The sequence below is a fragment of the Monodelphis domestica genome, chromosome 4 (assembly GCF_027887165.1).
Source record: "Monodelphis domestica isolate mMonDom1 chromosome 4, mMonDom1.pri, whole genome shotgun sequence".
NCBI classification, from domain to species: Eukaryota; Metazoa; Chordata; class Mammalia; order Didelphimorphia; family Didelphidae; genus Monodelphis; species Monodelphis domestica.
In genome coordinates, this window is record NC_077230.1 from 568,426 (window position 1) to 583,603 (window position 15,178).

General features: G+C 49.5%; 1 protein-coding gene across 4 annotated transcripts in view; it reads right to left on the bottom strand.

Moving 5' to 3' along the window:
• Positions 1–3,030: 3,030 nt before the first annotated feature.
• Positions 3,031–15,178, bottom strand: part of NRIP1 (nuclear receptor interacting protein 1) — a 102,940-nt gene continuing 90,792 nt past the window's right edge. For all 4 annotated transcript variants that reach the window (XM_056825948.1, XM_056825947.1, XM_056825949.1 and 1 more), the window contains one exon: positions 3,031–8,888. In XM_056825948.1, coding sequence (XP_056681926.1) covers positions 5,638–8,649 — 3,012 coding nt within the window. In that variant the 5' untranslated portion in view covers positions 8,650–8,888 and the 3' untranslated portion in view covers positions 3,031–5,637. The remainder of the gene's footprint in view (positions 8,889–15,178) is intronic.

The following is a 15,178-nucleotide window of genomic DNA, read 5'->3' on the forward strand; positions in this document are numbered from 1 at the left end:
ATCTGGTTGTCTCGATTCCGGCCGACTATAGAAGATCAGCATCAGGAACACGAGCGTTCTTGGGCGGGTTTTGAGTGGGGGCCGAAGTGCCTGAGCAAAGGAGGAGGTCGGGGGAAAGTGGAATAAAGGCAGAGTTGGACGGTCTGAATTTTAAAATGTGGCAGAACTGCCGACCGACAGAAGACTAGTGTGACGACAGCAGGGAAGAGCAGCAAGCTCCGAGAGCTCTTCTCTTGGTCCCTTAAGAGAGGAGTCCTTAAGAGCACTTAGAGCAGCCGATCGATGTCTGGAGACAGTTGGTACCTTTAGGAAATTGGCTTTGAATTCACATAAGGTCAAAGGAATCACCTTCTTCTCTACTGGAACACACCGAGGAAGAGCTTGCAGGTCTAGACAGGGGAAGCAGAGGAAAGAGCAGGCTTGGCAAGAGAAAGTTTCTCTGGCAATGATGGCAACAGGGCAAGCCACAAGGAGGCAAAACCCAAGAATCCCCGTTAGAATGCTGGGACAAAGGCTGGGGAGTGTGATGGGCCAGGGCTGGTCTTCGGAGCCTTTCACAAGTTCCAGACTTGGCCTGGGGTGAAAGCTTAGGGTCACCCTTTATCCAAAACACGTGTGGCCCCGTCGCCCGCTGAATACGGGGTAAACACATGAAGGGGATTAAGGGCCTTTTCTTTCTTTCTGATGCTTTCCTTCCTGCAAAGTCAGGAATGTGGTAGAAAGTGGCAATTGTTTAGGACTCAACCTCCATCAAACAAGAGGCGAAAAGTACATTTTGGGAGAGCCCTGCTAAGCCACGAGGGGATAAGAGCAGCGCCTACATCCCAGGGCTGCCAGGAGGATCAATGAGGCCACGGTGGCAAAGGGCTCGGCATAGCGCCTGGCCAACTGCGAGGGTTTATTGTAATGTCGGCTGGTATTATTCGGGGGAGTGTTTGAAAATGATACGTCGAATGGCCTGTCAGATATAAATAGGGCAGACAGCCCAGAGCCTTAAACATTGTCCTACTGTTCTAAGCTAAGGCGCCATTTGGATCCAAGTCTCTAATCCCACAAATCCAGCGCCCTATTTTCTGCGGTGGCATTTTTCAGTGTGATCCAGGCCCTCCTCGGCGCTCTCAGGGACAAAACTTGTAACATTCAAGGCCAATGTGACATAATCCACATAAACAAAGGCACTTTGGAAGGAGATCCTCAGTCTAAAGGAGCCCGGAGAACAAAGTGGGAGAACTGATTCACTCGAGTAATGATAATAAAAAAGAATTGTTGGATGGGTCATCTGAAATCTGGTCAACTCCTCCCCCAAGGCAGGAAATGCCCTCTGCAACATGCTCAACAATAAGTGCCCGAACCCATCTCAAGTCCTTCGATGACCAAGGCCTTTTTCTCCCCCTCAAGTGCTGTATGCCTGGTAGCACTTGGCTCACCTTCCAGCATGATAAGAAATAGGGATTACCGCTGAAATATTCTTGGTAGCTCCTTCAGTATCTGGTCGCTATTTTTTCTTAGGTTAGGCCATAATCTATTCTTTAGGCCTTCTGAGGCCAACTGGAACAAATTGAATAACTGTTGTCATTATCGTAAGCCTCCCATACATATTTGAAGACGGGGATCATGTCCCCTCCTCCATCTCTTCTACACATTTTTTGCTTCCTTCCTAAAACCATTTCAGCTTCTCAGCTTCTTTTCAAATGTGGCATAACATACAACACAATGCTTTAGGTGACTGATTAGGAAAGAATATAAAGGCTAGTTTTTAAAAATATTGTTAAAGAAATATGTATGGGACTAGAGAAGTGTAAAATGTCAAAAGACCTTCACGTTTTAACAGCCAACATTCCCATGTGAACTTTAAACTACTCCACCCTACTTAGAGCTTACTTTATGGGAAGATAAAGTTGTCATCTCCTGATTGAACAATGAAGGTACAGTGAAGCTAGAACTTTAAGCTAAGTCTATTTTAGATCTTACTACAAAAAGGTGTTAAGTAACTATAAAGGGTAAATTCATCACAAAAAGGTTAAGTAACTCAAAGATATAATCTAATCAAAGAAGATGAGAACGAAAGAATGGGCAGCCCTGGAGAATAGCCTCTGATGTGTAGACATGAAAATTGAGAGGGGGGGACACAAGAGTAAAAGGTCTATATATTTCGTGTCACTTCTCTCTGGTACCTTTGGTGGCGGAGAGGTGGCTGGTGGCAGCATGCTGGGCTTTTCGGCATCCTGGTGTGGCTACAGCTATTCGGTGGCGAGTTTCTGGCTGAGTTTCCCTCCTTTACTTTCCAAGCTTTATCCTCGTAGAAGCCTTTAATCTTCTTCAGAGGCCTAGTGATGGAGATCTTGAACTTCCCCCTGGCACAGGCCAGGTGGGAGAAATCCTATACTCTCCTTCCTCTTTCTCCTTAAGGGAGAAATCCTATACCCTCTTCCTTCTTTCTCCTTAAATCCTTCCCTCTATATTAATGAAAAATGTCAATAAATTTTCAGACTGACTTGGGTATTTTATTTGGGGATTTTCCCCTGGTGACCAATTAATTTAGATTTTAAATCACAACCCTTAAATTATCCTTACACCCAATTCTGCTGAGAAAAGCAAAACAAACAAAAACCCAAATTGGTCAATGAATTAATTCCTGATGCACACATACTGGTTTCATTATATAATGATTTCTTCCACCTTTTAGGAAGTGTGTTCTTCAAATTTCATTTTGTATCACTGCTCTGCAAGGGATTACTCTGATAGAATCTGAGTCTATTAGTTCTTAGCTAACCTTTCTCTGAATTCTTTGCAATATACTCTCCAAAATCTACAGTGTATATTGTACGATTTCTAGTTTTCCTTTCCTCTATCATGAATAACAAAATGGCCATTTCTTCTGAAGATTCTCAAGTTTTAAAAAATACACCAGACAGAGTAGGTGTCATTCTGGATTTCTTTTCATGCTCAAAGCCTTTCACTGAAATATTCTATTATTACTAAAACAAGATACAAATAAAGACAAAAATAAAAGTCATTTCAAACCAAGAAGACAATGCATTTTTCTCATTTATTCAAATCCACCGCAGGAAGTAAACACCGGAAGATTTAAAAAAACGAAAACAAAAACAAAAACCTTCACACTGCAGTATGCACAGTTTTATGACGCCACATGAAGAAATTAAACTTTAATAAAAATGACAAGTTATATAACTGAGCACATCATAACAAAACTGGTTGTGTCAACCTCCTCATTTCGATCATGGATGTTAATGAAATGTAACGCTCCGTTCTTTTCTAGCATTAGGATACTCCCGAGACAATATTTTGCTTTTGTTTTCGATGGATTAAAACTCAATGACCATAGTGTGGGCTCTTTATGTCGAAAAAGTCATTCGCTTGATTCTCTTGGACACTTGGATTCAAAGCATATCCTTTCACAAAGCTTAAAATACCACAGCAAAAGTGAAGTCCCAACATGGAATACTGTTATTTCTGATGGACATCTGAGTGACTTAAGACATGTTGCCATATGCACAGGGTCCCCCATGCATGCTTCATGCAGCAGGTAATCACGACTTTAAATAAAAGGCTTATTTTATACATTCTTCCCAGACTTGCAACCGTATACACACATGCACAAATGTTAAATCTATCTGCTCCTATGTACACTTATACAGGGGCTATACAGAACTCTGAGGTTAAAAGGCTTTTCCTCTGAATTAGAACAATACAAAATATGTATTTTCATTAAGGAAATCACTATTTACATCACTTTGAAAAATCGGTTTCAGCATCATGTGTAACAAGTCAAGGTACGTATGTACACTCTGTATGTATATATTTATAGGTGTATAAAAGCCGCCCGCTCTTCTGTAAGACGCTGGTGAAGCTCCTCCCTGATGTCCGGGAGAGCCGCAGCGCCCCCTCAAAGGAGTCTCATGGGGGAAGTTCTGGAGGGGTCTGCCAGGCTCCAGTGAGCTCCCTTTCTCCGCAATATCAAGTGGGAACTTCTCCGAGAACCCTCTTCCCAAGGCCGGCCAAAGAAGCGGCAATTCTGGAGCCCCTCTCACACTCGTCACCGTCCTCTGCTTACAGAACAGGGGGTCCGCTTAGCTCTTCTGAACAGCTCCCAGAGCTCTGAGGACGGCCACCACTGTGCCTGCGGATCCCCCTCCCTCTATCCTCACGGCTGATTCTGGTGGTGCAACAGGACGACTAGCGGCGCCAGAAATCCTCAAGAGGCCCGCTTGTGGGCGGAGCCTCCGACATCAAGGAGGCTGTCGACGAGGACGAGTCAACGTTTCCACTTTAAAAGTTTCAGTGTCTCTAAGAGGCGACATCCGACTGGCCGTCAGAAGCCCTCGTTCCCAGCCAGAAAAGGGCCTGCCTTCGAGCCGCCGGACACGCACGGCCCACTGCCGACTCCGGGCCACCTGCTGCTGCCCAGATTGCCTGCTTGTCCGCCCGCCCGTCCAATGGCCACGTCCCTCCACGCTCCGTCGTCTCTCGGCTTCCCACGACACGGGAGCGCTTTTCTGGGGTGGCCGCTTCGTGCAGGTCAGGCAGTGTGGCGCAGTGGGGAGAGCTGGCTCTGGTGTCAGAGGACCTGGACTCGAATCCTGCCGAGATGAGGCAGGATGGACAGCTCACGCGAGTCCCTTGCTCGGGGCTATCGAAGTAGATGTGGCCAACGGAGACAACCGGCTGATTTTCCTGAGACAATGACCCTCCCGCCTCGGCCCACTGATTGTTGTAAGAAGGGTCTGAGCTGGATCTGCAGACACCCTAAGGGTGGCGTGGCTCCCAAGCTCGGGCTCTGGGTTCTCGGGCGAAGCGCGAAGAGACGGTGGAGGGAGGGAGAGCCTTTCGGGGCTGTTGGGCAGCACGTCAGAGTTCCCGATTCTCAGGGAGGAGGGAGTGCGGCTGGGCACAGTGAGGGGATCGAGGGGCTGGAACGGAAGACCACCATTCCCAAGAAGGAGCTGACAGCCCCCCCCCCCCATAGTGCTCCCACCGGCTGGGCAGTGAAAGAGACAGCGAGGAGTCCGGGAGGACGTCGGGGAAGGCTGGGCTGGGCCTCTCCCATGCGGAGAAGAGGGGCTTCTCTGTGCAGAGCTCTCAAGCTTCTCTTTTGGGTCCAAGAAGGAGGAATAAGCAGGCACTATGTTCTCAATGTAGCGATTTTTAAAAGTAACCTTTAAAAATGCTACATACAGAAATATGTCTATGTATTTACAACTCCTTAAAATTTATATATACACGCACATGCACACACGTACACACGTGCATACACACACACACACTCGCGCACACACACACACACACACACACACAGACACAGACACATAAATAGAAGCTACCGCTGTTTCTGCCTCCCCAAAGTGGGATCAGGTCCATGGAGCACGAACTGGAGGAAGATGGGCTAATGCTGCCACGGATTCTGATTCCGGGTAGCTGGAGAGCCCCGCACACTCCCACAGGCCTTTGGGAAGTGCTCTATAACCGACCGGCAGCGGGGCGACAGCGAGTGTAGAGCGGGAAGCAGCGCTGCCTAGTCTACACATCGCAGGGATCACGAAGCTCCCAAACAGTCCTGAGAACATGCTCTCGTGTCTAGAACGCTCAAGTTCAGCTGCGCAGGCGGCCGGCAGGGACTCACTCGGCTTCCTTCTTAATAGTGAGCACCCTCTGCAGGAGTCCGTAGGCTTCCCCGCTGGCGTTCCGGCCGTGGGAGGGGCTCTCGCAGGGGCTGCTCAGCTCCTCCTTGACTGCCACCCGCGCCGTGCTTCTGGCCGGTGACTCGCTCCAGGCGTCCCGGAGGCCCCCGGAGCTCGCCCCCTTCTGCAGCATGTAGTACAGGATGGGGTTGGTCTTGGTCAGCCGCGGCGAGTCTCTCGCACACTCGCTCTTCTCCAAGCCTGCTATGACCCACTTGATGGGCCCCCTCTCGCCGGGGATGGGGCACACGCTGAGCGGGCCGGCCTCCTGCGTGGAGGCCCCGCTGGCCAGGGGCTCCGGAGAACCCTGGTAGGGGGAGCCCGGGCCGGCCCCCGCGTACGGGAAGGTCCTGCTGCCCAGACAACTGGCGAGCTGACCGTTCAGCGAGCAGAGGCTCAAGTCCGGCCCGCCGTGCAGGACGTGGTTCCTGCCTCCCCTCTTCCTGCCCTCGCTGGCTGTGCTCTTCCTGTGCCCTGACAAGTCTCTCACGCAGTTCTCAGAGAGAAGCAGCTGCTTCAGCACGTTGAAGCCTTGGCTCTCCCGATGCCAGTGCCCGCCTGGGGGCTCGCTGCCCGGGTCACGGCCGGCCGAGGGCCCGAGTTGGAGGTCACTTCCGCCCCACTTGGCCCCGCGGGGCTCCTCCGGGCAGGGCTGACTCTTCATCCTTTTCTTAAACAGACTCTGTGCGGGCTCCCCGGGCAGCTTCCTCTTCTTGGGCGCCACTGCGCGTCCCTGTGGCTCTAAGAGCTGACCGTCGGTGAGGGGGGCCTCCTGGTTCTGTCTCAGCAGCCGGCTCAGGAGGCCATTCCTGGAGAAGTCCTGAGGCGACGGCGGCTCCGCCTTGAGGTCCTCGGAGGGGGAGGCGGCTGCACCCCTGTGCAGGGCCGGAAGCGCCCCGAGGAGCCCGTGAGTCGGGCGGTGGCCGCTGGGCAGGACGGGCGGATCGTCGCAGGGCTCCGACTTAATCTGGACGGCCAGTATCTCGGCCTGCTCTCGGCAGCTCTCGTCTGGCGCTCTGTCCTGCTTCTCGCTCCTGTTTCTGCTGCCGTGGCCGAGCAGCAGCTGAAGGACGGTCCTTCTCTCCAGCAGGTTCTCGATCTCAGAGCCGGAGAGCCCCGGCTCCGGCGGACTGCGGAAGGCCTGCTGGGGGCTGCCCCGCCTCTCCCCCAGGCCCGCGGGCTTCGGTGGTGGCCTGCAGGCCCTGGGCTCGTCCGCGGCCCCCGCGGCCAAGTTCTGCAGCAGCTTGCTGGCGCTGAAGGCCGCGGCGCTGGGCGGGCTGGCCGCCGGCAGCTCCCGCCCGGGGCTGCGGTCCACCAGGTGTCTGGCCGCGGGGCTCGCCAGTGGCTGGGGCTGGACAGCACACAGGTACTGCGGCGAGGCGCGCCGCCCCAGAGGCTGCTGGGAGAGGTTGAGGGGCGAGTCTGCGGCTGCGCAGGCCAGGGACGGCGGCGTGCTGCGCGGAGCCGCCCGGGGCACGCCGGGGCTTTCCCGCTGGCTGCCCGGCGCCGAGCCCGGCGATCCCTGAGCGGCAGCCGCTTGCTCCGGGCGCTCTTCGTGCTTGTGGCCGAGCAGCAGCTGGAGAAGAGTGACCTTCTGGTGGGGGTTCAGGCGCGCGCCGCGGGGGGCCTCCTCCTCCGTGCGGAGCCCCGGGCCCCGCGGGTCCCACGTGTGCAGCAGGGACTGCGTGAGGCTGTCCAGAGAGGCCGGCCGGCCGGCCTCGGGCCTCTGCACGCGCTGCTTGAAGGACAGGTCGATGGGGCCGCAGTTGGAGTGGGAGCTCTCGTCGCCGCTGCTGTCGTCCTCGGTGAAGCTGGGGTTGGGGTCGGAGCCGTCGTCGGTCGTGCTGGCGCTGCTCCCCTCGAAGGCGGAGCCCCGCTCCGGCTGCTCGGGCCCGCCGGCTGGCCCGGCCGCGCTCTGGCTCTTGAGAAGGTGCAGAAGCAAGCTGTGGCTGCTCGCCTGTCTCAGGCCGCTCCCGCAGTCGGCGCTCCGAGGGGGGGAGGGGAGGGCTGCTCCCGACTCGCTGGAGGACGGCCTGGCTGGGCCGTGGGCGGGGCTCGCCAGCGCTCTGGACGATGGGAAATGGGGGCGGTCCCGGAGGCCGCTCTCCTGGAGCCTGGCCATGGCCGCGAGCCTCTCGCTCGCCACCTGGTGGGCGCTCTGCGCCTTCAGCGCGTGCTCCCGAGAGTACTGCTGCAGGTGCGCCTCGCTGGAGAGCAGCAGCGCCAGCTGGCTGCAGGCCACGCTGGGCTTGGGCGAGGCCGCGGGGCTGGACCGCTTCTCCACCATGCTGGCCACGGCCTGGAGCCTCGCGGCGCACGACAGGGGCTCGCCGGTCGCCTCGGCCGCGCCGTCGGGGGGGTCTGCCGCCGGCTCCGGCTCTTTGGTCTTGCTCCTGCGCAGGAGGGTCTTCAGGTGAGTGGACGCCAGGCCGTAGCAGCGCGCGTCTGTGTCCGCCTTCAGGGGGCAGCCCTGCTCCTTGAGGCTCTGCCTGATCTGCTGGGACAAGGCGACGCTCTGCAGCCGGGAGCTGAAGGACTGCAGCAAAGACGCCAGCAGCGTGCTGTCCTGCTTGCCTTTGGGCGCCTCTCCGACCATGCCGGCGAGCAGCGCCTCCGGCTTTACGTCCAAGTCCACGAGGGAATCGGACAGGCGCCTCCTCTTGGGGGTGTCCCAGTCCTCCGACGACTGCAGCAGCCGGGCCTTCTTGAGGTGCAGCACGCCGGAGCCCTGACACGTGCTCGGCCGGACACTCGGACCATTGCTTTGGCCGCCAGGAACCGCCCTTCCGGAAATCTTGAAGCTCTGGCCCTCGTCGCCGAGCCCCGAGGGCTTTCTGTCGACCACAGGCGCCGGCCTCGCAGCGGCCTGATGCATCCGTAACCCTTCGAGGTAAGTTAAGACGACGGGATCCTGGTGCATATCGGAGCCAAGCTCTTCCCCATGAGTCATGTTCAAGAGGAGCCACGGCAAAGGCTGCAGAGGGCCGGAGAGAAGGTCAGTCCGTCACCTTCCGCAGGGAGCTCGGCATCCTGACGAGGAACTCTTCTGGGAGAGAAGGAAACCGCCCAAATCAGCCCGTGGGGGCAGGGAGTAAATCTTAAACGGACAGAAGACAGACGCTTCTTTAGTGAAGAGGAAATCTTCCTTCCGGTGCAGCTACTGCTTCCTCATCACGTGCCTCGGGACACCTGCGGTGACAAAGAAAGAAGCGAGGTCAAGGAAGTGAGACAGGCTGTTCCCAACCCCCCATCTCTAACTCCCACTCCAGAGACGGAATTCAATTCACTAACAGCTCTATAAAGTGTAGCACTCGTCTTGGACGCTCCAGATGCGCATCTCTCCGGTGGCTAAAACATGAAATTCGGCTACAGAGTGGCTCAAAGATTTTGAATTCGATGCCAAGATTGAAGACTACAAAATAAGCTTACCACCCACACGGAGGGTAAAAAGTATTTGGAAAAATTGGGGAAGAGAGAATTCTTCCAAACTGTACGAGGTGTACTTCCTAAATCAGGCACGAGAACTATAGACCAATCTTTCTAATAATGAAACCGGATGTGAACATTTTAAATGAAATGCTATTAGAGCATTAAATTTAAAACGTTATATACTATATGATTATCTTAATGAATGCAGAAAAAACATCTGACAAACTATAACACCCATTCACAATGAGATCAGGGTGTGAAGCAAGGATGCCCACTGTTGCCATTATTATTTAATATTGTACTGGAAATGCTAGCTCTAGAAGGAATTAGAACAGGAAACAAACAAAATTATCAATCACTCTTGCAGATAGTATACCTAGAAAATCCTAAAGAAAAACACGATTAGAAATAATTAACTTCAGCAAAACAGCCCAAAATAAAACCAATCCATAAAATCATTAGCATTTCTATTTACTACCAACAAAGTCCACCTGCAAGAGACAGAAAAGTAAATTCCATTCAAAATTATTGCATGTAACATGAAATACTTGGGATGTATATCTGCCAAAACAAGACTAGCACTTATATGAACACAATTACAAAACCTCTTCACACTAAGTCAGACTTAATTAATTGGTTATGGATAGGCTGAGCCAATTCAATAAAAATGACAACTCTACCTATTAATTTACCTCTGTAGTGCCATACCAATCAAATTACACACAAAATTATAGAACTAGAATAACAATGAAATTCATCTGGAAGAACAAAAGGTTAGAAATATCAAGGTAATTATTGGGAAGAAAACAGAAAGGAAGGAGGTCTACTCCTTAATTAAATTATTACTCAAAATTATAAAATTATACTCATAAAAGTATACTCAAATTATACTATAATTAGTCATTTATTCAAATAATCTGGTACTGGCTAAGAAAGAGATCATTGGAATAGATCAGGTCAGTGATAGCAAACCTTTTGGAGACCATGTGTCCCACCCCTCCTTACCCCAAAAAGGGGAGAGGGAAAGCTCTCCCATTGGGCTGCTGGACAGAGGGGTGGGTAAAGGGAGGAATGTCTTCAGTGAGTAGAGAGAAGGGGTGGGGATGGCCCAGTGCTCCACTCTCCTCCAGCTCAGCCACCTGTGAGCTGTCTTCCTTACCCCAAACAGGGGAGGGAGGAAGTGCTCCCATTGGGCTGCTGGGCACTGGGGTGGGAGAAATGAGGAATGTCCTCAGCCTGAGTGGAGAAGGAGAGGGGAATCCACTCTGCCAGAGCCCCTCTGCCTTTCTAGTGACAAACTCTGGGGGCGGCTGGGGCACAAATGTGCCCACAGAGAGAGCTCTATGTGTCACCTTTGGCACATGTGCCATAAGTTCGCCATCATTGGATTAGGTAATTGACACATGGCTGTTAATGTTCATAGCAACTTAGTGTTCGATAAACACAAAGATCCAAGTTTTGGGGGGAAGAATTCACTTCCTGACAAAAATTGCTAGGAAAACTAGAAAATAATATGGGAGAAACTAGGCATACACCAATAACTGACACCATACAAATCAAAATGGATACTTGATCTAGAAATAAAAGGTGATACCATAAACAAATTAGGGAAACATGGAAATGTTTATCTACAGCCTTCTATATGACCAAAAATTATGTAGAGAACATTATAAAAAATGATAGGGCTAATTTTTATTACATTAAATTAAAAAGTTTCTGTACAAACAAAATCCATTCAACCAAGATTAATAAGGGAATAAATTGGGGTGGGGGGGTTATAGCAAGTATCTCTGAAAAAGGTCTAATCTCTCAAATATAGAGAACTGATTCAAATTTCTAAGAATATAAAGCATTTTCCCAATTGATAAAGGGCCAAAGGGATATGAATGGGCAGTTCTCAGAGGAAGAAACTAAGAAATTAATGGTCATATGAAAAAATGCTCTAAATCACTACTAATTAAAGAAAAGCAAATCAAAACAATTCTCGAGATACCACTTCATATTCAAAAAGAAAAATGGCAAAATGTGAGAGAAGTGGAAAAATGGGACATTAATACACTGTTGGTAGAACTGTGAACTGATACAACTATTCCAGAGAAAAATATGGAACTATTCCTAAAGGGCCACAAAACTATGCATATCCTTTAACCCAGCAATACCACCCCAGAGTCTGTATCCCAAAGAGATCAGAGATAAGGGAAAAGGACGTATCTCTACAAATACATTTTTAGCAACTCTTTTTGTAGTGGCAAAGAAATGAAAACTGAGAGATTGTCTATGAATTGGGGAATGGCCAAACAAGTGGTAGCATATGCCAGTATACCACAAGTGTCATAAGGAACAACAAGCAGGAAGAGTTCAGAAAAACTTGGAAAGACTTACATGAAATGATGCAAAGTGAAGTGAGCAGAACCAGGAGAACAAAAATATTGTATGATGATCAACCAAGAAAGGCTAATATCAGCAATTCAAGTTACCATGACATCCCATAAGGGATTCATGATAAAAAATGCTATCCACAGCCAAAGAAGGAATGATTGGAGTCTGATTGCAGATCAAAGCATTCCATCTTTCCACTTTATTTCCTTTGCTAAAATTATTGATACTTTCAACTAATTTAGTTCACTCACTAGGATATTCCATATATGTCACATATCAACTTTGAAGAGATAGTTTTATTACCTCTTTGTTCATTCTGATTCCTTCAATTTCTTTTTCTTCTCTTATTGCTATTGCTAGCATTTCTAATACAATATTAAATATTGTGAAAATGGGCATAGTTCCAAATTGCCCTCCAGCATGGAGGGCATTCACAACTCCATTCACAACTCCACAGCAATGCATTAATGTCCGACTTTGCCACATCCCCTCTAGCATTCATTACTTTCCTTTGCTGTCATGTTAGCCACTCTGCTAGGTGTGAGGTGATACCTCAGAGTTGTTTTGATTTGCATCTCTCTGATTATAAGAGATTTAGAGCACTTTTTCATGTGCTTATTAATAGTTTTGATTTCTTTATCTGAGAGCTGCCTGTTCATGTCCCTTGCCCATTTATCAATTGGAGAATGGCTTGGTTTTTTGTGCAGTTGGTTTAGCTCTTTATAAATCTGAGTAATTAGACCTTTGTCAGAGGTTTTTATTATGAAGATTGTTTCCCAATCCCTCTTCCTTCTTAATGCAACTCTCATTCCTGTTAAAAACACTTGAAAGCGTAGGTATAAATTTCTTCCTTAGAATGATAAGAAGTATATACCTAAATCCATCAGCAAATATTATCTGTAATGGGGAGAAGTTAGAAAGAAGCCTTCCTTACAAGATCAGGTGAGGGGAGAGGAGGGAAATAATATAATTCTTGTAACCAAGGAATAATATTTTAAATTGACTACATAAATTAACTTAAATAAAAAGTAAGATATAATATAAGTTTCTTGAAGTCAGAGGCTCTATTAAAAAAAAGAATGAAGAGGTAAATAGCATATTCTGAACTCTACTACAAAGGAGTAATCATCAAGATTTTGTTATTGTCTAAGGAAAACAATGAAATAGACTGGGATAAGCAACAATCAGAAAATAAAAAATCAGACCCACTAGCCTAATGGTCTCAAAATAACTGAAACCATAAAATCCCTGGGAAAGAATTCCTTATTGACAAAGACTTCTGAGAAAGCTGGAGAGCGATTTAGAACTACATGCCATACCATATACCACAATAAGTTCAAAATGGAGTCCTAAGTAGAATGTTAAATGTTACACTGTAATAAAAATTAGAAAAAGAGAAAGTATTTTTCATGTAGGATTACTATACAGAATCACATAGTTAAGGTAATGACAAAAAAGCAGATAATATTGGAGACAATGACAACAGGCAGGTATATAAACAAACTGGTCAAATCATTCAGAAAAACAACTTGGGATTATGCTTTAAACACGTCTAAAATAACTTCTAACAGGAGACCAGACTGCCAGGTATAAGACCCAAGGAAACAGAAAGAGCTAGCGAAGAAGTGGAAACAAATTCTATAAGCACAGAACAGTTAATGATTAAACCAATGATGGTACATGGATATAATGATATCATTAGAAATAATGAACATAAAGATTTTCGCAGAAGTATGAAATAATTTAAAGGAACTAATATAGAGTGATAAGCGGAATCAGAAAAATAATGTATTCATCGACCATGATCATGAAAACCGAAATAACAAGAAAACAAAAGCGAATACTATACAGTTATAATGACCAAGGCTGGCCACGGAGAAGTCGTCAGAAAGGATGCGTCTTGTTCTGCTCTTTACAGAAGTGAGTGATGATGAGTCTAGATTACGGCCAACAGTTAAATGCGCACAACTTGGTTTTCCTCTTTGAAAAGTTAACAAGGAAAGACTTGCTTGCTGGAGGAAAGACAAATGGCAGCCAACCAAAAGAAGATAAGGGGTAGGAGGTGCAGAAGAGGTCAGGTTGAAGAGCTCTGCAGACCAAAGGATTCGTAGTTGATCCCAGCTGGCTGGGGGCTGGGTAGGGATCAGATCTGCATTTTAGGAGGATCAGTCAATCAACGTTTATTAAGTGCCAACGAAGGGACAGAAACTGCACCGGAGATACAAACAGAGATAGCCCTTGGCTTCCAGGAGCTTTCAATCTAGTGAGGGAGGGAGACAACCTGCAAGCACATATATACCAGCAGCCTAAATGCAGGAAGAGTAGGAAATACTGAAAGGGAAGGCACTGGAATTGAGAGGGATTGGGGGAAGGTTCTGCAGAAGGTCGGATTTTAGTTGGCATTTAAAGAAAGCCAGTGAGGTCAGTAGTCAGAAGTGAGGAGGAAGAGCATTCCAGGGAAGCCAGGCCAGCCGCAGAAAGTGCTTGAAGCCAAGAGGAGGAGAGCCTTGTTCATGGAATAGCCAGGGAGCCAATGGGACTCAGTTTCCCCCCCAAGAGGGACTGAAGGGTCCACTTCAGAGCGTAAGGCGGGGGAGCCTGAGAAGGTAGGAGATGGCTAGTTGGTGAAGGACTTTGACTATCCGCCACTTCTGCATTGGATTCACAGGCGCCGGGGAGTTCCATCGTCAGAGCTGCACGATGAAGTGACTGGAGAGAGGCTGGACCAGGAAGCCGTAGTACAACAGCACAGGAAGGAGGGGATGAAGGTGAGCACCGGAAGTGGCACTGTCAGGGGAGAAAGGGGGCAGGCGCCCTGGAGACATGACACAGACACGCTGGGGCAGAGGATTAGGTACGGCATGTTCTGTCTCGGACCTGAACTGAACGCATCCACTGGACACCCAGTTCCGGATGCCTGACAGAAGATCGGAGGTCGGCAGAGAGTTTGGGAGCTGATGGTAGACGTGGGAATGCTCAGTCAGCATGGAGATGGCATCAAGGGAAGAGTACCATTGAAGGAGGGAGAAGCGGGCCCAGGAGAGCCCAACGGAAGCCCGAATGTGGACGAAGCAAGTCAGCCATAAAAGGCCTCCTCTGTGGCAGGCACACTGCCAGGCAGGAAGTGATGAAGCAGGACCGGGAGAGAAGGGGACACCCAAAAGGCGCCCCAAAGCCTCCAAGGGACAGACGAGGCTCGGCACGAAGACCGGGAGGACGGTGGTGTCCTCTCCGCAGGAGTGGGGACGTGAGGAGTAAAGTACGTTTAGAGGGGAGCCGAGGGGGTCCGGGACGCTGAATTGGAATGTCCCCGTCATCCGGAGATGTGAGTCTCGGTGTGACCACAGGTCAGAGCGCTGGATAAGCCGAGATGAGAATAACTGGCGGGGAGAAAACACCATTGAATCCACGGAAGCTGGAAAGACTATGAAGCCAACTGTTGTCTATTTCTTCAAGAGCACCCAAGAAAGAGCCTCGGGGGAAAGTCGCCGTTGGCGAGTGGCCTGGACGAAGATACAGCACAGGAAATTAGGAAATGCAATCCAACAGAGAACGAGGACAGAGAAGCCTGAGGAAAGAGCGCCGCATCAGGCAATTGGCAGCTTTGCGATGCTGACATCACTCATGGGAATGGAGAAGCCTGAAGAGAGTTAGGGGGGCCGGGGTCACAT